The 20,660-nt window shown below is 39.7% G+C and overlaps 2 protein-coding genes across 13 annotated transcripts; both read right to left on the reverse strand.

Annotated features, from left to right (window-relative positions):
* Positions 1-1,824: 1,824 nt before the first annotated feature.
* On the reverse strand, positions 1,825-8,338 carry LOC103704003 (protein FAR1-RELATED SEQUENCE 5-like). Of its 12 annotated transcripts, none has more exons than XR_005513521.1 (6): positions 8,193-8,338; positions 6,928-7,034; positions 4,739-6,830; positions 3,544-3,621; positions 3,310-3,473; positions 1,825-3,115 (listed from the first exon to the last, which is right to left on the reverse strand). XR_005513521.1 is itself a non-coding variant. In XM_039130502.1 (5 exons), exons 3-4 carry the CDS (start codon positions 6,824-6,826, stop codon positions 3,571-3,573), a joined length of 2,139 nt encoding a protein of 712 aa, XP_038986430.1. In that variant the 5' UTR covers positions 6,827-6,830; positions 6,928-7,034; positions 8,193-8,338; the 3' UTR covers positions 1,825-3,470; positions 3,544-3,570. The 12 variants fall into 12 exon arrangements, 4 of the variants coding, with proteins under 4 accessions (XP_038986430.1, XP_038986429.1, XP_038986426.1 ...); XR_005513520.1 differs by having other exon boundaries at positions 1,825-2,890; positions 3,052-3,115; positions 3,310-3,621; XR_005513516.1 differs by having other exon boundaries at positions 1,826-2,428; positions 2,770-2,890; positions 3,052-3,621.
* Positions 8,339-10,866: 2,528 nt separating this feature from the next.
* On the reverse strand, positions 10,867-19,096 carry LOC103705466 (potassium channel AKT1-like). Its single transcript, XM_017841834.3, has 11 exons — positions 17,220-19,096; positions 15,474-15,839; positions 14,948-15,005; positions 14,539-14,856; positions 14,184-14,429; positions 13,997-14,095; positions 13,791-13,823; positions 13,483-13,668; positions 13,022-13,216; positions 12,841-12,916; positions 10,867-11,800 (listed from the first exon to the last, which is right to left on the reverse strand). The coding sequence occupies exons 1-11, from the start codon at positions 17,417-17,419 to the stop codon at positions 10,899-10,901; spliced, it is 2,679 nt and encodes an 892-aa protein (XP_017697323.2). The 5' UTR covers positions 17,420-19,096; the 3' UTR covers positions 10,867-10,898.
* Positions 19,097-20,660: the final 1,564 nt, after the last annotated feature.

The raw sequence follows: 20,660 nt of genomic DNA on the forward strand, positions 1-20,660 counted from the left end.
TTGTAACTACAAAATTTGGATTAGTCCGTAATCAAAGTCAAACATGAAAGAGGGAGGTTTTGGTGATTATTTGCCCTACAGCCGCTTTATGTCTTAATCATCAGTCACTCCTAATTCATCATGGAGAGCCTTGATTACCCTGTTACCTCTGAATGCCATCCAAGAAAGGTATGGTATTGGCAAGGCCAGGATATGGCATTGACATTGTTCTTTGTTGATACAAAATCATGAGGCAGTTTGCAAATTTTGCTCCTTTGAAAGCCTTAGGTATTGATCTTTTTTTAACAAAGTGATTATGTACAGACGATTAGCTTTCAGTGTGCAACAGAAAGAAAGTAGAAGGCAGGAAAACAATTTTTCGCATTTATAATTACGTGGATTGAAATTAATTTATCTTGCGTTCGTTTCAGAACATCGAGAAATCGGTGCTGGAGAAGCCGATTTATTTCCGACGCTCCTCAGGCCATCCACATACTCTTGCAGCGACAAAATCAGATGTCCCAAACAAAATGGAAACAAGATAAGTAACGTTAGCTGTCTCATGAACGGGGATCCTTTGTTGGGTCCCTCCAGCTATGGATGTGGTAGCGTCTCTGCCAGATCCTATAGAATAATACTATGTCAGCAAGGGGATCTACAGGTAAATCCCAGTATGGCAAGATGATAACAATAATTGAGAACAAATCAAGCCTCAATGGAAGCAGGGTAACAGTCCAGGTTGCCCCATCCGCAGCAGTAGTTCCGGCACCAAGCCATGCATGGATCATTGTTGCTATAGGCCACGCAGTACAGCACCAGTCCAAAACATCTTTTTTTACTGATGTAGGAACCTATAAGATAAACCGAGATTCATTTTTCTTCTAAATTCACCGTCAAACGGTTGCTCGAATGGTACCACCTCTTGCCCAGTGGATGTTTGATTCGCAGCGATGCTTGCTCTGGCCTAGATGGGATGGGATGGGGTGGGTCAGAATAGCGGATGGTGGGTTACTCTCTCTCAGTGTAAAATATTTTTTTCTCAACCAATAGCTGGCTCTGTGAATTGGTTCACATAAAGTATCAGGGGTACATCCTCGGCTCTTGGAACCTTGCTTGGGGTATATTGTCGTATCAGCCGATTTTCGGTTTTAGAGACAACAACAAGAGGAGAAGATGCCTTAAGCCTGCTTGCATGGGACATTCTTGTTACAGTAGTTTGCTTATCTATTTGGGGGGAATGCAACAGGAGAAACTTGCAAACCTTGGCCCTCCCTTCAGGTGCTGTACTTTCTCATTAAACCGGCGAAAGTACGTGATCTCTTTTTTTAATAAATAAGTGATCTATTTGATTTTTCGACATCCGTCCTCCAATTCCATGTAAAGGCGTGACCTTCCCAGAAGATGGCTATAATTCAATAAGCAAGCTCAACAGCGACCACAAAGCATACTAAATGCTAATTTCAAGAACGGCAACGGCATAAATTCTGGCTCGACAAATCCATACAATATATTAAAGAAGAGCTCGGTAGTCTCTCGGAACCATAAGTACCGCATTGAAGTTTGCCCAGATGCCAGCATTGGTGACCTTCATGCGGCGCCATTTTGCTAGTTTGAAAGGTTTGGATGATCGTTCTATAGCATAACTTGAAAAAAAAAAGGAGAGAGGCTATTTTAATAAATGAACCGTAAAATAGCTTCTCTCCTCTGTACCTGCTTTAATAAAATGCGAATGATTTGCATTGTTTTCGGAGTGCGTAGCCCACTTAAACAAAAAAAAAAAAAGGAGCAAATAGTACCTATATTAATAAATAAAATGTGAAACGTAATCCAATAATATTTGCCGTAATGAATGAACTGCGAAATACCTTCTTATTGAAACAAAAGGTAGAGAAAAAAAAAGAAAAAAAAATAGTACCTGTTTTAATGAATGAACCGCAAAATATAGCCACTAAAACAAGAAAAAAAACTCTACAACAAGACCAATGTAATTTTCCACTACCTTTTCCGGTGGTCATATATGGTCAGCATTATTCCACAAGGATGTGTTCGATATCCCGGTCTGCAGTGGCAACCTAAGGAATTCCTATTTTGGTGTTTTCTTCAACACAGAACCCGCATCATTGACTTAAGAAGTTGCTCCGTACGCTGCATGCAACAAATCTGATGTGCCCATTGAATCCAATTAAGTCCTCATCAGACGGTGGCATCCACTTTGGCATTCAGGAAGCTGTCTTGGCCCCTCTCCTGCATTTTGTTTCATTGAAGCAGCTCAAGTATTCTGGTGTTGTATCTGACTTCCGTTCCTGATCTTCTTAACGTCTAGGAAGAAGGATAGTTGCATGTAGATGAGCTCTGTTATTTTCAAATGCTGAACTCATGGCGGATGCTTGCAATTTGTAAACACAGCCTGCATGATTCTGGATGACTTTGCGCTATGGCTGGGTTCTACCTGCCGCAAAGAATGGCAATGATCGGATGAAGGTTGGAGGGAGGGCTCTGGAGCTTGCACATGTTATACAGTGTGTTTATATCATATACATATATATATACATACACCCATCTGGGTTCCTCAAAGCAGCTGCCATTATTATGATGCCGAACTGAAAAATTTTGTTTTTACCTCTAAACAGAGTTTGGTTCTTGTTATTGTAAAGACAAACAAGAGATCATATGTAATCTAGTCTCCTAAAGCATGAATCTGTTCACTTGAAACATTCATGTATATGAGCTTGTAATAAAATATGTTATTAAGGTGATTGGCTGAATAAGAGCTTGTAATAAAATTGATACCTCTGAAGACGGTTCATTTTCATTTCTCTGAACCAATACTTCATTCTCCTCTGCCTCTCGCCAAATGCTCTCCTCATCTTCTTTACCAAGGACAAAGTTACAATTCCTAAAGAATTTGCCTCTAAACAAGATGTAGGCTATGTTAGAGACTACTAATTTAACCAACACTTAAGAACAGAGTACATGTTTTGGTAGGTATCAATTAGGCGATCTAAATCATGTCTGCTTGACCTTCTTCTTCATGACTACAGTATGGAGCAAAAAAAGGGTCCACCAGCATACCTCATTTACAGAAACTCCCGCATATTATATCCATCTCAAAAACCCAAAAACCTAGGCTGTGCGACTGCAAAAACATCATCATTAATATGGAATCAATCCTTTGGCACAGCCTGCATCCACTGCATTTAGATCAGGAGGCCAAAGATTTTTAAGAATTTTTTTTTTCAAATAGTGAAAGGCTTTCTTATATTGGTAACATTCAATGAGGCAAAAACATAATGAACTTGTGTTTATATAAATTCTCTAAGTTATATGGACCTGCATTTAACAACACCATCATCACAATTTCGACAACATCTCGTGTTTTGCGAACCAAGTTGCTCAAATCCTTGGAAATTATCTAGTGTCACCAGAATACTCGGCTTTGGCTTGCCAACAGAACCAGATATTCCATTTAGCAGCTTCATGTGCTGCTTCCTCTGCTGAGACAGGAATGGACAGGTCATTAGATACACTAAACAAATGCTGAAGTGATCCAAATAATTTACCAACCGGAGGATGAGGGAACTGCAAAATATTTCAGACTGGCGACCAAGAGGAGCCAAGTAACTGGCCAAGTAAATTAGTCACCTGCAAAGGCATCAGACAAATATGTTATTTTAAATAATCACAACACACACACAGACATAAAGTAAAGAAAAAAATCATTCCATTCAGCTAGGGCATTAGAAATTAGAAAGAAACATAAAATGAACAGAGCACTCCATAGAAGCAATATTAATAAAGCAAAAACATAATTGTAGCATTTGTTTTAAGCGCATCAATACAACAGGGCATCAAATAAGAAACATTCAGTTTTAGCAATGGTGTATCAGTACTGTTACTAGAATGGGCAAAAGTTAACACAGCAGCTAAGCATGTCAAAAAGGAATACTTAGAAGTACAGCACAATGCCATGATGACTGGATGGCATACTACTTCACAAAGTCAGCAGCATAACTGAAATGCTTTTGGAGCCACTTCATCTTACAGTAGACAAGCTCACCAGGGCTCCAGACAGGTAAAACAGTGATATCTAACATGTTGAAAATAAATCAGCCACTAATACCTACCGTTCAATAAGAGACCGATCAGGGCCTCCTACAACCCACCTCCACTATTGACCAACATAAACGACCATTCTGCTGACATGCTACCATTGTGCATCACATTTACATTGGAAAGAGCTTTAAATTAGACTAACTGATGAAAGTTCACTCTATATTCAGAACTTGACATGGTATTAGACCACGAGAAAATGGAACAAATATTGCATTATAACAGAAACAAATAAAGGAGCCTGATTAGCCTTCTAAAGACATGGTCATTCACTTCTTGGGTATGACTTGTATTTTTGCCACAGTTACGTCACATGCTCCTCTAGATTACAATCTGGTAGACAATTCCACTTTCAAGATGCATTCATGAACAAAAAGTTGCAAAAAAGAAAAATAAGCAGAATTTGACACTTGAGACCGAAGAATTGTAACCTAAAAAATACCTTACAAAAAGAATATAGTAGCATATGAAATAAAGGAGGACAAAATGCTGTTTTAAGTGATATTTTGAAAGCAAACCAGCTAGCAAAATACTTAATAAATAGCATGCGTCTTCGAAGGATCAAAAGAATTACAAACCCACATTAGCTAAAGTATATAGGACCACAGAACAAAAACATGCAAAAACTCTGGATATTCTAGTTGCATACCTTTCTTTCAGAATCTTGTAGGGCTTGATCATTCATTGCATCATCTATTGTAATTTCTTCATTAATATTGATTGCATCTCGCTGTGCACCTCTACCAGTATTTTTTTCGAAAGCAACAATCTCAGCAAAAGCCTTCTGTAACACATTCTTTGCTGATTTGTATATCTCAATAGATGTTGCTCCTTTCTCTGCGCATTTTATGGCATCACGACAAAGATCATTATATCGTGATGTAATGGATTCATGACTACTGTTCTGAAGCTCAACACTGCATTCATCCAATATAGGAGAACTTTTGGCATGTCTTGTCCATCGTTTCAAAAAGTACTCTTCCGGAAGCATACGTAAATCGACCATTAGGAAGACTCCCAAAATGTGTCGACATAAAATGCCTGAAAACTCAAAGTTTTTGCAAGTACAAGTTGCCGTATTTTTCGCAGAATTGTATGTGACAACAAATGTCTCAAGAGAATCCTCATCTCTAGCCACACTAAATTTGCTAACTGTACCATCCTTTATTCTGTAAACATTATAACCTAAAGACTCAACAAATTCCTCCTGGAATTTATTAAACACTGCTCTCGTGTAAATAGCTGCTGCTTGTTTTTCAATCGGTGATGCGGTCTTCAAAACAGGTTTGGTACACAGTGTATCAGAGTCTTCTTGGGCTTCATCCTCATACCGACTTGCCATGGCTAATTCAAATTGTGCGAGAAAAACTTTTAATGAGGTCTTGGTATTAAAGTACTTCTTATAAAAATCATTCATAGTCTCTAACTTCTGTGTTGGAGAAAGTTCTGCAAAGAATGTGCCCTTTAGATACAAAGGAATCCATCTTTCGCGGATGTTAAATAATGCTTGAAGCCATGTATTCTTCCTCAGATCATATTTATCAATGATCGACACCCAAGTTGTTTCAAAAGCTCGAACAGTTTCAGATTCAATGACACATTTTTCCAGCTCCCCTCTCAACAACGGATGTGCTGAATATACATGAGCTAACTTCTGTTTGCTTCTACTCAAGATGAGCCACTTGCAAAATCGATGGCAGGTGTTTGGAAACACCTTTGCAATTGCCGCTGTCATAGCCCTATTTTGATCAGTAACTAAAGAAACTGGAGGGCGCCCACCCATAGCCGCAAGCCATGTCTCAAACAACCAAATAAATGAGAATTCAGTCTCATCAATGAGCAATGCACACCCAAAGATAACAGGCTGCAGGTGATGGTTGACTCCCAAGAAAGTTACAAAGGGCATCATGTACTTATTCTTCTTATATGTTGTGTCAAATGTAACAGCATCACCAAAATAACTGTATGCACTTCTAGCCTTAGCATCTGCCCAGAAAGCATTGGTCACACAGCTATTGTTGTCAACTTGTATGGCATAAAAGAATGCTGGGTTCTCAGCCTGCATCCTCTTAAAATAATCTAGGAGACCTTGAGCATCTCCTCCTTCCCCAAAGGCATTCTGCCGTAGAAGTGTCATTGCATCTGATGCCACTATGCTTGCCTTCTCGGATGTCTCGATAAAGCCTCTTGCTCGAAGATAGCCCACTCTACTACAAGTCCCAAGGTGATGATTGTGAGCCTTCTCAAGTTTAGAAACCACCCATCTGTCGGAATCCCTAATGACCTCCATCATTGCCTTGCAACCTTCTCTCATCGATATCCGCTCACGTTTCCTTATGCCCTCACTGGAAGGCTTCTTCCGATATATTCCCTCTTTCGAGCACACGAATCTCTTCATAATCAGCACCTCCTCCACACCTTTAGAACGCCGTGACCTGCCAACTCGGAAAGGGAAGCCCAAACGCCTGGCATAATCATTGTAGAAAGTCTTTGCAGCTTCATCAGATTCAAACTCCATACCCAAGTTTGGTTCATTAGGCTCCTCTGTGCCAACTGGAGCAGACTCTTTTGTTGGAGACTGCTCTGTTGTTCTAACAGGAATGCTTGTGGGTTCTTCAGCAGGGGCTGGAAGTATTGGGTTATCACTCTCACCAGGGCGAGCATTGGTATCCAATGACATAAGGCACTCCACATAGTCTTCCATCAAATCATCGCCTTCTGTCCGAGCATTCTCCATGAATCTGGAGATCAATAACTGTAAGCATTCAACTTCTCTTAGCCATAAGCAGATGAGCTAATGAACACTTCAGGCTGTAAGTGGTCAATTTAATTAATTACCAATATTTTTGAACTTAACGAAACCAAAACTGTATAACATAATTCTGGCAAAGTCTGGTCTTAGCAGAAGACATCACTTCCCTCACAGCAGCAAGAAATTGATCCATCTGAGAGAAGATCAAAAAAATCAGAACGAGAATTCTGCGACCATTGATTATGCGCACTTGCACTAAATCAACGTACAAGCTTATAAATGAACTGTCATCATACTTCACAAAAGGGTATGAAAAGTTTACAACTTTGAATTTATTAACAGAAGCACCAGCAAAGAACTAAAAACTTACTTAAAGAATCAAGAATCTAAGATTAAACACACAAGCACCATATTATTACAGCAAAAGTTTTACTTTTCCAAATATCACAACGGAAGGCTTCTAAAAATTAGAAACGGAATCATAATGTGCCATGTAGAGCAAACATAAACTCTAATTTCCCCTGATTAAACATTGGCATGAAGGGAAAATGAGATTATGCCATCAGATTTCGAAATCAAACAAACCAGCAACAGAAGTCAGAAAAAGACCCCTTTGTAGTGCAATTAATTCACGGCCCTTCTTAGACTAGCTCTTCATTGCTAGACTCTTTCTCGGATAAATTCTTGCCCCTGCAACAGAGAAGATGCATTTCTTCTGCTGGGACCAAACTTTACCAACTATACAATGTTTGGTTTTGGTTTCTCGTTGCTGCTGCGACCAGAGTTCACTAGACTACTGCTCGATGTCTTCTTTTCAACCAATGAATGCAAGACAATGGACACTTAATCACTCTTCCTCTTCCAAGTGCCGCCAATTATTAGCAAAGGTTTCGTTTTAAGTGTTAGCAAAGAGCCATAAACTCGGGCAACTTCAAGAGAGGTTCACATAATTATTTTCGACATGGCTCCAAGCAAAATGAGATTTTGACCCGAGTGAGAATCTAAATTCGTTCCCATGTTTTACTAAATTATATATTCTGGGTAAGTTGAGAGGATTAAAAAAATAAATGCCCCCGAACCGGAACTCAAAAAAAAAAAAAAAAAAAAAAAAAAACTGATAATTTTTATGAATAGAGTTAAAATAAAAACTTTCACGCGCCAAGTGAACTCTATCCTCCAAATCCCCTTCCCCTTTTTTGTCCTCGGAAGTCCACAACCCACAATCAAGTGAGCTCAGAAGCTCCTCCAAACCTTCCTGAAATCCATTCCGCTTTCTACTCCCAGATCTCCGGAGGAGGCAGCAAAGGAAACCAGAACAGAAAGAGAGGAGGAGGGATGAAGGGGGACTTACTAGGCTGGCGGCCTTGAAGAGAATCGGAGGCCGTCCTGTGGCCGGCGGGCGGCGGAGGCGGACGGGGGCGGCAGGCGGCGGAGGCGGACGGGCGCGGCGGGCGGAGGCGGAGATGAGAGGACTCCCGTGCCCTAGAGGAAAGAGGAAGAAAGAAACGGTGACGGTGCCCGTAGGATGCAAATGGGTCGGGTCTCGGACGGGTCCAGAAAAAACCCAGATCCAACCTCAATGAGATAAATCAAGCTCCTTCAGAATTATTCCATATCGGGTCTTTTTATTTTAAAATTAATTTAAGATCGGATTCGTAACCGAATAGAAGGCTTACTATTAATATCATTTCCCATCCTCCAACATCAAACTTCCGCTTTATTTTTTTGACGGTGGATTAACGCACCCTCCATGTTTCCATCCGAAGCACCAACTGTTTTCTCTCTCTATCTTTTTTACATAAAAAAAAAAAAACTAACGTCGATCTAAAACAGACAATAAATAAATTAATTAATATATAAAGAAATCAACACTCAAGCAAAAGAGAGGAAATAGATCAATAATCAACTTCTCCTATATGAATTCTACATTCCAAGTACATAGAATCTGATAGTTTGTATTAGAATCCAAAAATGTTGGATACAATACATATATCAGCATGAAAAAAAAGTGCTATAATGCAAAATATTTATATATTTTTGAGAAATTTTTTTTAGGTATTTATGCATATGAGTTTATTGAATTGTTGATTGAGAATAGCTATATTAAAACCCAAGCCGATAAATTTGTTGTTTATAGTTTTGGATCAAAAACTAGATTTTGCTAACATTTGTCAAATTATGGAGTACCATTTATGGTTATGATTGGAATGGTACGTATCTCATTTGGTCTTAATCGGGAACACAAAGATGAGATCTATATCTAATATAAAAGAAATTTAAGATAAAATCAGCATTTTGCTGCTTTCTTTGTAGTCATATAATGATCAATCTATGTCATAGCCTCATAGGGACTACATTAGGTTGAACCATTTGTACATCAAATACCATACAATTAAAGACATCACATGATTTTTAACTATATAGGATTTGCTCAAACCAATCAAGCAAACTTGCATGTTGATGATTAAATTCCGAAAGGCTTGGATCAATCATGTAATTTATTTGGATGCTAGAAAATTAATAGAAGAGAAAGACAAAACAAATATTCTTTTTGGTTGTCAAAAGAAGAATAATTTGTGCTTTTATTTTCCTCATTTGAAAGCCAGTAAGAGACTATGCAACTAGTTATGAAAAACAAGAAAAAGAGGGGGATAAAAAGTTTGCATTTGCCGACTTCCAAAAAAGCTAGACATATTAATTGCAACTGTCAGGTTCGCTAATTGTAGTTATCAAGTCATAAGTACATTTATTTGATAAGAACTCAAGAATGGAGATCATTATAATTGAGTTGGGTTTCATAAAGAAATACTATTTTGGGGGAAAGTAAAGAAATACTAATTAAGGGAAGGAGGAGAGGGTGATTTTTAAAGCATGCCAATGAAATGTCCAAGCCAGACTCTTTTTTGTTGCATGTCTAAATTCTTTTCCTGATAAATTTATTTTTCATGGACATTTATTTATTTATCTATTTCATGGCATTAAATTAAGATAAAGAATATCAGATAACAAGAGTATCTATAATTTAAAAAGAGGAAGTTGAACTCATGGTTTTACCCATTTTTATCCAAATTGCAGATATTTTTTTTGTTTGCTAGACATCATAAATAAAATTCTAATAGAATGTCCATGTAATTATCAAACAAATAATTACTTAATTGTTTCTTGGATGTTTATTTTTAATTAATTATATCTCTTTCCATCTCTCTAATGTATGTCATCATATCCATTCAATCTCTAGTAAATTTCAAATGTTCAAATGAAAGTTTCTACTAATTTGCCTAACTGCAGATGGGTGCATGTACTCGGCAAACAAACCCTTGTCCCCCCCACATTTTAGCCATTAACGCCATTAACCATGATAGCTTTTAGATCGACAGAATGATTTGCATAGGCTTTGTCTTCATGGACAAGAATTTCTAGCCGTTCGGTGGCTGGACTTTTGCCTACGACAACGCTGGCCATGCGCTTCCCATCGAGAAAATATACTAATGTACCAAAAAAAAAAAAAAAAAAAATCATACTCTAGAGCCGGCCTACCAACTTAGTTATAGACCGGGCCTATAGGAGCCCACCACGTGGAGCTATAACGGATTAAAAAAAAAAAGAGACCCGAACGCACCGCTCCGCTGTCATCTTCTTGCAAACGTCTTCGTCGTCCTCGCCCTCTGACGACGGTGAGGCGGACACCCTCGGTGCTGACGTACGTGACCTTGGTGGCATCGCGATGGAGGCGGTCACGACGGAGGGAGAGAGGTGGGGTCGGAGTTGGCGACACGGGTTCCATTGATCTCGAGGGCAGCAAAACTGGCAGAGAGTGAGGCGTGGGGGAACGACGTTGGATTTCGAGCCCGGAAGATTGAGGACGTACAAATGGATTTGATGGTTCTGCTGTAAGGAATCCATTGACGGAACGATCAAATCCAGTAATAACCGCACATGATCCCGCGTAGATTCCAACAAGCTCCATGTAATTTTTTAACGATATGACTTGAGAAAGAGAGAGAAATGAAGTATAAGATTCCTTCTTTTTTTTTTTTTTTTTTTTGGACGAGAGTGCTCAAATCACTCCATCTTTGGGGTATTTATCTTCTCCTTTGCAATCATCACCGACTAGAACAAGATGATCACCATCTCTTATAAGGTTTACATTATCGATCTCAGCTCCATCTTTAGTGAGGACTTTAGCAGGCAAGACTCCAAATTTTTTCGCACCAATATTAAGAAGCTCATCTAGTGACCTTGGCAAGGGCACCAGCTTTCGGGCAGCGTCGCCCTTCTCCGGGCAGCTGATGGTAACCCTGGGAGGGGCATGGTGGTGCTGAGGGCCGCGAGAGCCCCCCACATACCTTGTAGCGGGTGCAGCTGGAAGAGGGCAGCTACTCCTACCAGCATGGGCCGCTGACATGATCCCAAACAGGGAGTTGTGGAAGTAACTGCTGCTCTGTCTATGATCATCTCCCGAGCTTTCCTGCATAAATTTCGGGGCTGGCATCGAAGGGTCGCTTTTGAATTTTGCATTTAAATGAACAGTCGGCGAGCTGATCCTAGCGGCGGCGGCAGGTGTTTTGGATGTTTTGCTGTCGCATCCTTTCGTGGCTTGGAACAGAGCTTTTATATCTTCATGGCCTTGTTGGTCGGCTAGATCCCTGGGTGACCAGCCATGGATGTCTGGTTTGTCGATGCTCTCTCCTTGTTCAATTAGGAACCTGACGATTTGGAGATTTCCTTCGCAGACTGCATGGTGGAGGGCGGTAGCTCCGTCGTTCTTGGCTAGTGTCACATCTCCGCCATAACGCACAATGTCCTGTAGAAGCTCCAAGCTATTCTGCTCGGCAGCCATGCATGCAAACCGAGCAACATCACCAGTTGAGATGTCTGCACCGTTGTCTATCAGCAACCTGATCACAGCTTCATGCTTTCCAAGTATTGCCTCCCAAAGGGGAACGTTTCCTTCCAAATCTGTGGATGACGGTGATAGAGATGAAACATAAGCAGGCTTTGACGTACAGCAACTATTCTATCGAACGTATTTACCAGGACATGCACAGCGTTTTAACAGGATACTAAACGGCCAGGGACGGTTTGACATCACAAGTTCAGTGCTGAGTAGCTTAAGAAGCAGAAGCCAGACATTTGATTTTTCATGCAGGAAAAAAAGAGAGGACTATTTCGGAATCACAAATTTAAGCCCCCAATGAATAAGGACAGAAGACGGGAAAGAATGATCAAGAAAAACAGCAAAATTTTGCATCATGATCATTTCTACGATAAAGAAAGTTTGAGAATTTTCTCTTGGGAACAAAGATTGAAAAAACAGAGAATTCTTTTCTACAGAAGATCTCATTGGCTATCAATTTTTATTGTGGTTTTTAAAAGACTGAGATAATGAGGATGATGAACTGAAGTTCAGTGCTGAGTAGCTTAAGAAGCAGAAGCCAGACATTTGATTTTTCATGCAGGAAAAAAAGAAAAGACCATTTCGGAATCACAAATTTAAGCCCCCAATGAATAAGGACAGAAAATGGGAAAGAATGATCAAGAAAAACAGCAAAATTTTGCATCATGATCATTTCTACGATAAAGAAAGTTTGAGAATTTTCTCTTGGGAACAAAGACTGAAAAGACACAATTCTTTTCCACAGAAGATCTCATTGGCTATCAATTTGCAGTGTGGTTTTTAAAAGACTGGGAAAATGAGAATGATGAACTGAAGGCACTATTTAATTAATATAATTGACAAGTACAACTTATTGCAGGTCTATAAATCCTGAGAATTATGGAGATATTTGCCGAGTTAAGGGACAAAGGAAGACGATCTTCAAATGTGCGCTACTAAGAAACACCACAAAAGATATGAGATGAAATTTGTGCGATTCTGTGTGCACCAAACATAAACAAGTATATGATAGATTTTGATAAGGAAACCATCAAAACAGCGTCCCTAGAATCCAACTTGCGTTGCATGCAGTATAGGAGTTTGACAAATGCAACAATCATACCTCTGCTGTTAGGATCTGCCCCGTAATCCAGCAGGAGAGCAACACAATTCTCATTTCCTTTGGCTGCTGCTGTGTGCTATTCATGATGTTAAAAAGAAAAGAGTCTGATTTAGTATTTGCTAACAGGTGAAAATTAGTTAACACAGAAAACTACCGATGTCAGAAAAAAAAATTCACTAACCAATGCAGTGCGGCCATTGTTAGTTGCTTCATTTGGATCCAGGCCTCGTCTCAGAAGCTGACTCAATAGGAAATCATCTCCTCTAGTTACAGCAAAACATAGAGTAAGGGGCAAGTTTGAGGGGCCACGAGCAAGCATATTCTCTGTCTCTCTTAGGACTCCTTCCATGACAGGGTCCTTTTGCTCCTTCATGTACTGCAGCAGAAACAGAAACCACCAATCAATATGGCGAACGAGACTACAGATGACCTGCTCTTAATGCCTTTTTGTGAAAATATGGGTGATAAGCATTTATTGGCTTTCACCATCAAATTTCAAAGATATGGTATTCAACTCAACCCGACTCATCTAGGCCTTAATCCCAAACTAGTTGGGGTCAGCTACACGAATCCTTTTCCTCTATTCCAATCATCAAAGACAATAAAATAATGAAACATTGCTTTTTATAAAACAGCATGGACCTGCATAAGATTGTTCATAATAATTGTTCCATCTCCGACATTTGACTGAACAATGCTAAGGAACGTAGCTCGATTTAAACGCAATAGCTGACACAATTTTTTGGTGCGGACAGTGAATCTCTGGGGTCTATAGCAAAGTACTCCAATTTCTCCCACAACATCACCTGTCTTTGCCTCTCGAACAATCTGCAAAGAGTCCAATAGTTTATTTATTTATTTATTTTTTCTGAATTACTGCACTGATTTCTCTAGTTGGGTTAACTTTACATTTAAAGAATTTGATGAATGACAAACTAATTTAAACTTGCCTGTTCAATTCCATTCTTGTAATCTATTAGATCCTGAAAGAAAACACCGATGCATCAATATGAGGGAATGCAAGTATACACAGATATTGTTCAGAGAATTACATAAATTTCCTTGCTTGTCATGCACATGAATTGTAACCCCAGTTAGAGAAACAAAATCTGAATATTATGCTACAACATTCTTTTAGCAAAACATTTGCATGTACCACACTGCCATTCATCAGTATGTAGAAGTCTGTTGGTGCTTCATTCTGCAAGATTACGTCTTCCCTGGGAGGGAAATACTCAGCCTTCATCTCAGAAACCTTCCAACATTTTACTCAAGTGAGATGGCAAGAACAGAGATAAAGTAAAGCAGTACTATAGTGGATGCAGTTGGGACAATATACTTACCAGTTGGAAAAGCAGATCACTTGAAACACCTCGGAACAGGTAGACGTTTTGAACAAGGGAGTAAAACAGGAAATGAGCAATGCTAGACCTGATGGCTTTAGGAAGAGCATCAAGAGTCTCTTGCTGTTGAAGACCCTCTGAGTCTGTCCTGAACTTTAAACACAAGTGTGCAACCATCTGATCTTGCAGTCGAACCGGAAGTTGGTTTCTTTGCGCAAATCCAGAAGCAGCCTGAAGTGTATCTCTCTGCAGTTTGAGAAACACAACATCGAAAGTTTAGTGAACAGAAATTTCTAGGCGATCATCAATATGTGCTTATAAAAGCACGTCTATGTTCTGAGTAAGAACAACTCACAAACTTTCTAGTTCGGCTAGTCCCATGGACAACTAAATTGGTCATATTTCCAACCAAGTATGATGTCAATCCAAGGTTGAAGAACATGTAAAAGATATCAAAAAGCATCTCCCTTGTATTCTGAGGATGAAGGTCTCCATATCCAACAGTTGTAACAGTGGTCATGGACCAGTACATTGAGATCACATATCGCATCCACACGCTTTTATCATGGAAGTCTGGGAAAGAAGCACCAATCCATGTCTTGTTAGGGTCAGGGTACCTTGCTGCAATAAGATAAAAGAAGCATCCGGCACAATGGACCGCAAATACAGTCACCTATACAGACGTTCAAATATGATTAAGCCAGTTAAGGCTGAAAGCTTCAAACATATGAAGAAAAGGCCACTCTGCTGGTGAAGATGCTTACACAAGCAAGCTTTGCACATCGGACCATAAAGTAGTTAAAGTTCCTATCTTTCTCCAGTCTGTCAAATAAGAAATGCAAGATTCAGCTAGTCACATGATCGAGCTCGCACATAATGGTAGAAAAGTGATCATTCATATTACAAGTAAGGCAAGTATTAATTGGAAAGTTAATATATGAGCCGTATAGACTGACTGAGATTTGAAAGCATCGTGTTCATGCATTCAACAATACTTCTAAATACAAAAGGCAAAGCTTGCAAGAATTTTAACTGCATCTGGAAAGAACATTCTGTTTTGAAAGATTAAGAAGGAGATATATTGCTCTTGTAGCATATTATCTTTTGAGCAAAGGTGGTGGAGATCAACTTTGAAATGATAAGTACAGAGAGAAATAAAAAAAAAAGAGAGGGATAAAAAGATCCCAGATCCCCAGCTCCCCACCCTCGGACCAGTCTGGACACCTGTGCCAGCATTCAAACGAATTAAACTAGTAATCAGTTACTCGAGAACAAAAAAAAAATTCTTACTGAGCAAAAAGTGCACTGACTCTGCGAAGGCGCCAAAGCCGAAGCATGTTGAACAATCCATAAGAATGAAGGTTTGAAGGAAGAATTTTCCAAACAAGTTCTGAAGGGATAGTAGAAATAACATCCAGAATAAACCAGCTGGTTATGTATCTCCAAGCAATCTGCTCTGGGTTGTCTATAAGAAGATATGTAGCTCTATCAAGATAGGCTACAAAGAATGTCAAGAGAATATCAATAGCAAAGAATCCATTAACAACATTGTCTGCTGTAGCTAGAGCTCCAGATGCCTTTTCAATGAAACCAAATTCAAATGGAGAGACCCAAGCGGTATATGCCACTAAAACAACTAGAAAATACTCCCAAGCTCTGCAAAAACCATTATCACTACCATGTCAGCATCATCTCGCTTGTCAGCATATTGTTATTCCAACATCAAATAGCAGGCGGTATTGCACTACTAAAACAATGAATAGCAAATTAAACCAAATTTTAAAGTAAATAAACAGAGGTAGATTAAAGAGAAGAAACATAATAGATATTTCTCTTTCTCAAATTCTCACACGAAAACCATAATATTCTCCAAATAAAAAAAAGAAAGCTCACATTGATAAAAAAAAAGTAATTAAGAAGGAAAGGAAAGAAAAGTATGATAATGTAACAACCCAGAACCTCACCCAAAATGGCTAGCCGGAAGATATTATTTGGATTCCTTGGTCCTATATAAGTACCCAAAATCTACCCAGCAAATAACCGATGTAGGATTAAACATACGTCCGTACGGATCCTCACATACTCCCTTCGTTTAAGCCCTGACGTCCTTATTAGGCTAAGGGTTCAAATCTATTCAAATCTAATCACAAACACCACGATCGGCCCGTGGTCAGCCCCAATGGATCCGTGTTGTAGTGTCCCCTAGTCCACATAGGCTATGAAACAGGTCGGCTCTGATACCATTTGTAACAACCCAAGATCTTATCCAAAATGGCTAGCCGGAAGATATTACTTAGGTTTCTTGATACTGTATAAGTACCTAAGATCTATCCAGCAAATAACTGATATGAGACTAAACACATGCCCGCACGGATCCTTACTGATAATCTATGCTTAACATCAAATTCAAAACAAGAAACTAGGTCTTTTCAGATATTTATCAGCCATGTCCTCTCTGCTTAATTTGTAAGATATCAAATCAAATAGCTGGTATCTACTGCATGAAACAATCAAAAATCAAACAAAATAGTTCCATAGCACGCAAGCAATAGAGAAAAAGAAAGGTAGAGATGATGGGAAAGAATAGCACAAATCAACAAAATTTCCATTACAATTGCCCTTATCTATTCTGAAAACTTTTCTTAAAAAACGTGACAAAAGTTTTTTACTTTTGTTTTTATTTTTAGAGGAATAGATGGGAGACCCTTCAGCTTCATTCAAAGAGAGATTGAAGCGAACCATACCAGAGAGAAACCACCACGCAATGGGGAAAAAAAAAAGAAAATACAAAAGGAAATTAAGTTGAGAGGAAATAACCCATAATTATGTATCGTAATCTTTCTTATTTCTATGTAAATATTTATTTTTTAAAAAAAAATAAACCAGCCAACCTAATGATTTATGAAAAGAAAAGAACAAGTAAATATGTAACATTTCCATGCTCATAAAAAAATTAAAATTAAACAAAAAAATTCCAAAACAGGAAAAAGGAAAAGAAAAGGAAAGAAATAATAAAAAAGGAAAGAAGGAGTTTACCGATATCTTCGATCGTAAGGGGATATAATAAACCTCCGGAGCTTGGCCCTGCGGTGATGGCTCCTGGCTCCGAGGGGCGGCAGGATGCTGCTCGATATGCTGTAATGGCTCTCATCCCTCGCCAAATCCTGCTGCTCCTCCTTCGCCTCATAGCCGCACATTGCCTTTAAAACCTTCCTTTTCCTCCTCGCCGCCTCCATCTCCCTGCCCTTTCTCTCTATCTCTCTATCTCTCTAGCTCACTATCTATCTCCCTACTTCAAAACTCCTCTTTCACCCATTCCAAAGACCTCATATCATGGCCGCAAAAAAAAAAAAAAAAAAAAAAAAAAACGAATTCTCCCCTCCATGAGCCACTAAATAATCCCTACTCGCTCCTATATGGATCGGTGTATGTCTAGGACAAAGAAACTCGGTTCCAGGAGACTTGTTATATAGGGGTGAAGAACGCAAGAGATGTGCCCCTCGTCAAGAATTCGCCATAAGAGAGGCAAGAGAAAGAAGCTTCTCCTCTCTCTCTCTCTCTCTCGCCCCCTGTCTCTCGTCTGTTTCGGTCTCTCTCCTGTTTTTGGTTGACGAAGGGGAGCTAGTTTATGGCCGCGACGAACACCTGTCCGACCTTCGCGGTCGTGCACGCCGACCCTCGCGCCACCGCTGTCATCTTTCGAAAAGATGGGCTAAAGGACTAATCTGGCCTCCGCGGCCGTGCTTGAGTAATCAAATTTGAACATTACTGCTATACCAGCCAAACCATGATTGATTTTTTTTAATTAATTTTAATACTTTCTCATTAGTTATATTGTTAGATTACATGCATATTAATATATGTATAATTATAACAGTAAATACAATATACAGAAATTTTATTTTTTATTTTAACAATATTATTAGACTATATATTAATGTTAATACTGTTGTAACTATGAATACAAAACATAGAGATTTCATCTTCTTTCTTTATTTTAATATAATATCATGTTGCAACTACTACGAGCCGGCCCAATTTTTAGGTGAATGAGGAGATCGCTTAAGGCCCTGGCCTAAAGAAGGCCCGAGCTGAATCCCTCTCCCCTTCCTTAGGGCCTTGAGTCCAGCATCGGCCTCAGCCGCAACTCGCAAGGCCTAAAGATCCGGGCAAAACTCTAATATTTATTCTAGAGATATCTCGAGTTCTCAACACCAGAAGGAAATGGAGGTCATCCGATCCAGCATTCTCATTGCCTTGCTTATGGTCGTGGTCGCTGTGTTCTTTTTCCTCGCCGGCGGAGCGGCCGCGGCCAACGCTTCTGCCCCGAGCCCCACCTCCACCTCCACCTCCGGTGAGGTGGGTTCTCCTCTCGCCATCGCTGTCTTCGCCTCCTCCATCGCGCTTTTTGTCGGATCTCTCCGTCATCGATGGTTCCACGGGTGCTGAGTTAGACTCATAGATCTGGTGGTGTTTTTGGTTTGGGTTTCCTGATCGATGATGTCATTGTTGCTCTAGATTCTTCAATTGTCTTTTTTTTTTCTTTTTTTTTTTTCTTACAGCATTGTTCGGTTCGGGCCTCTGTAGATGCCTTTTGTGGGACATACAGAAAATGATTGAGTTTCGTTTATCTCCCGAAAACCGAAATACAATGTGTATTGATATACCGCAATGGATCTATGGTTTTGGTGGGACGTACAAAAATTACAATTTCTAAATTAAATTTGTTGGACAGGTGAAGGTAAGTTTCATTTCTTATATGGTTTCCATGTTCATTGTTTAATTGTTCATGCCTATTTTCCAACCTAAAGCCCTGAGACATTATTGCAATGTAGAAATTTGGAATGGTATGCATGTTTAATAGTTCCCCGCATGCTTGTAAGCCTAGAGAATTAGCTCATGTAGCGTTATTGTTGTTGTCATGTCATTGTTGCAATATAGAAATTTGAAACGGAAAATCGAGGTTTGCCCTCTTGGTCATTTTGCACCGATTCCTCCTGATTAAATCTTATGGTCGTTTGTGCATATGTAAAACATGCATGCCCCCTGTATACAAGAAACAGGGTTGGTTGGCCAAAGAACAGACTTTGGTTCGGTCTTTCTTGCCTTTAGTTTTTTTTTTTTTGGTTTTTTATTAAATTGAAAAATACAATTCCTTCGAAACTTGAGAATATTTTTTTTTATTTTTTAATATTTTTGTACAATTTATTTTTTTGTTTTTCCGTAAATTTATAAAATAATTTTTGTTTGTGCAAACTAATTAGAGATATGCAAATAAGATCACGAGCAGAGATGCCACTTTTGCTGAAACGAGACTTATATATTTATATACGAAGTTCGAAAGAAGTTTTTCAAAATTAAAATTGATAAAATTTTATTTAGAGTTAACTATGTCAAAAAAAAATAAATAAATTAGCTATATTATCAATTGAAAATAGCATTTTAATAAATTTTGAGTACAAAAGTTTGATTAGTAATTTTGCATTTTAAGAAGCTAGATTATTATTTAAGGTGGCCAGGCAGTTAACGCGGAAGATGATGTGGCAGCTAAGACTGCTGTTTTAGCTGGCCTGGCAGTTGATGAGGAAGATGATGTAGTAGCTGATGTGTCAGCTGATCCGGGTCAGATCTTTCTTTTGAATCGAGCAGTTAAGTCGATCTGAGTTGGATCCTTCTTTTGAATCCACTTAAGATGGTAGTAATCCGATTCGATCCAACCCTCCTCCTTCGCAAGGGCTAGGATCCTAGCCCTAATGGAGGCCAACGACCGCGGTGAGAAGAAAAGTCGAGGACGATGTCCTAGAGGTCGAGGCAGAGGGCAAAGGCCGATGGTGCAAGGCTCATCGGAGTAGGGCTCGCTGGACTAGTAAAATCAAGAGGATCTCACCTTATCGGCTTACCTTCCCTGTCCAACCACTCACAGGGCAAAGGTTGATGCTCCAAAGTCACTCGAATCAAGGCAGCCTCTAAAAAGGCGCTCCTCTGCTCGGAGGTTGTAGGCATCGAGAACAAGATAAGAGAAGGCCGGGGAGAGGGGCGATGGCTGTGGGCGCTGCTTCTGAGAGAAGCAGCAGAAAGAGGCTGAAGGATGAAAAAATACGTCGGAAAGAGAATGCAGATGACTGGCATGATGGCATCAACGAAAGCCGCGAGTGGTGGAACTTGGATTTGGGAGAAGGCCGCGAGCGATGGTGCTCGTTCTCATCTTAGAGACGGGGGAAGAAGGTAGCCATTGAAGAACGACCACCTGATCCAGAGATCAAGCGAGAATCGAATATGGCGTTGTAGAGCCTGACCAGATCCGACGATGGGAACGACAACAAAGATGGGATCCAATCCTACTGACAGTTGGCCAGGAAGTTGGACCTCGTTGTGGATAGTCTTGATTGAAGAAAGGGAAGCCACCGCTCACTTTGGCGGAGATGTCAACGAAGACGATGCAGGCGCAGTAGATGTCGGGGACAGCAGGTGACGCCC

The sequence above is a fragment of the Phoenix dactylifera genome, chromosome 9 (genome assembly GCF_009389715.1).
Source record: "Phoenix dactylifera cultivar Barhee BC4 chromosome 9, palm_55x_up_171113_PBpolish2nd_filt_p, whole genome shotgun sequence".
NCBI classification, from domain to species: domain Eukaryota; kingdom Viridiplantae; phylum Streptophyta; class Magnoliopsida; order Arecales; family Arecaceae; genus Phoenix; species Phoenix dactylifera.

Excerpts from the sequence above, each read along its gene's own strand:
- LOC103705466 (XM_017841834.3), bottom strand. The coding sequence starts at position 17,419 with ATGGAGGCGGCGAGGAGGAAAAGGAAGGTTTTAAAGGCAATGTGCGGC. Across the intron at positions 15,840-17,219 it reads CCTTACGATCGAAGATATCG|AGCTTGGGAGTATTTTCTAG; the intron begins GTAAACTCCTTC and ends TGGTTTTTGCAG. Across the intron at positions 13,217-13,482 it reads TTATGAACAATCTTATGCAG|TACATGAAGGAGCAAAAGGA; the intron begins GTCCATGCTGTT and ends TTTCTGCTGCAG.
- LOC103704003 (XM_039130502.1), bottom strand. The coding sequence starts at position 6,826 with ATGGAGAATGCTCGGACAGAAGGCGATGATTTGATGGAAGACTATGTG. Across the intron at positions 3,622-4,738 it reads TACAAGATTCTGAAAGAAAG|GTGACTAATTTACTTGGCCA; the intron begins GTATGCAACTAG and ends ATGCCTTTGCAG.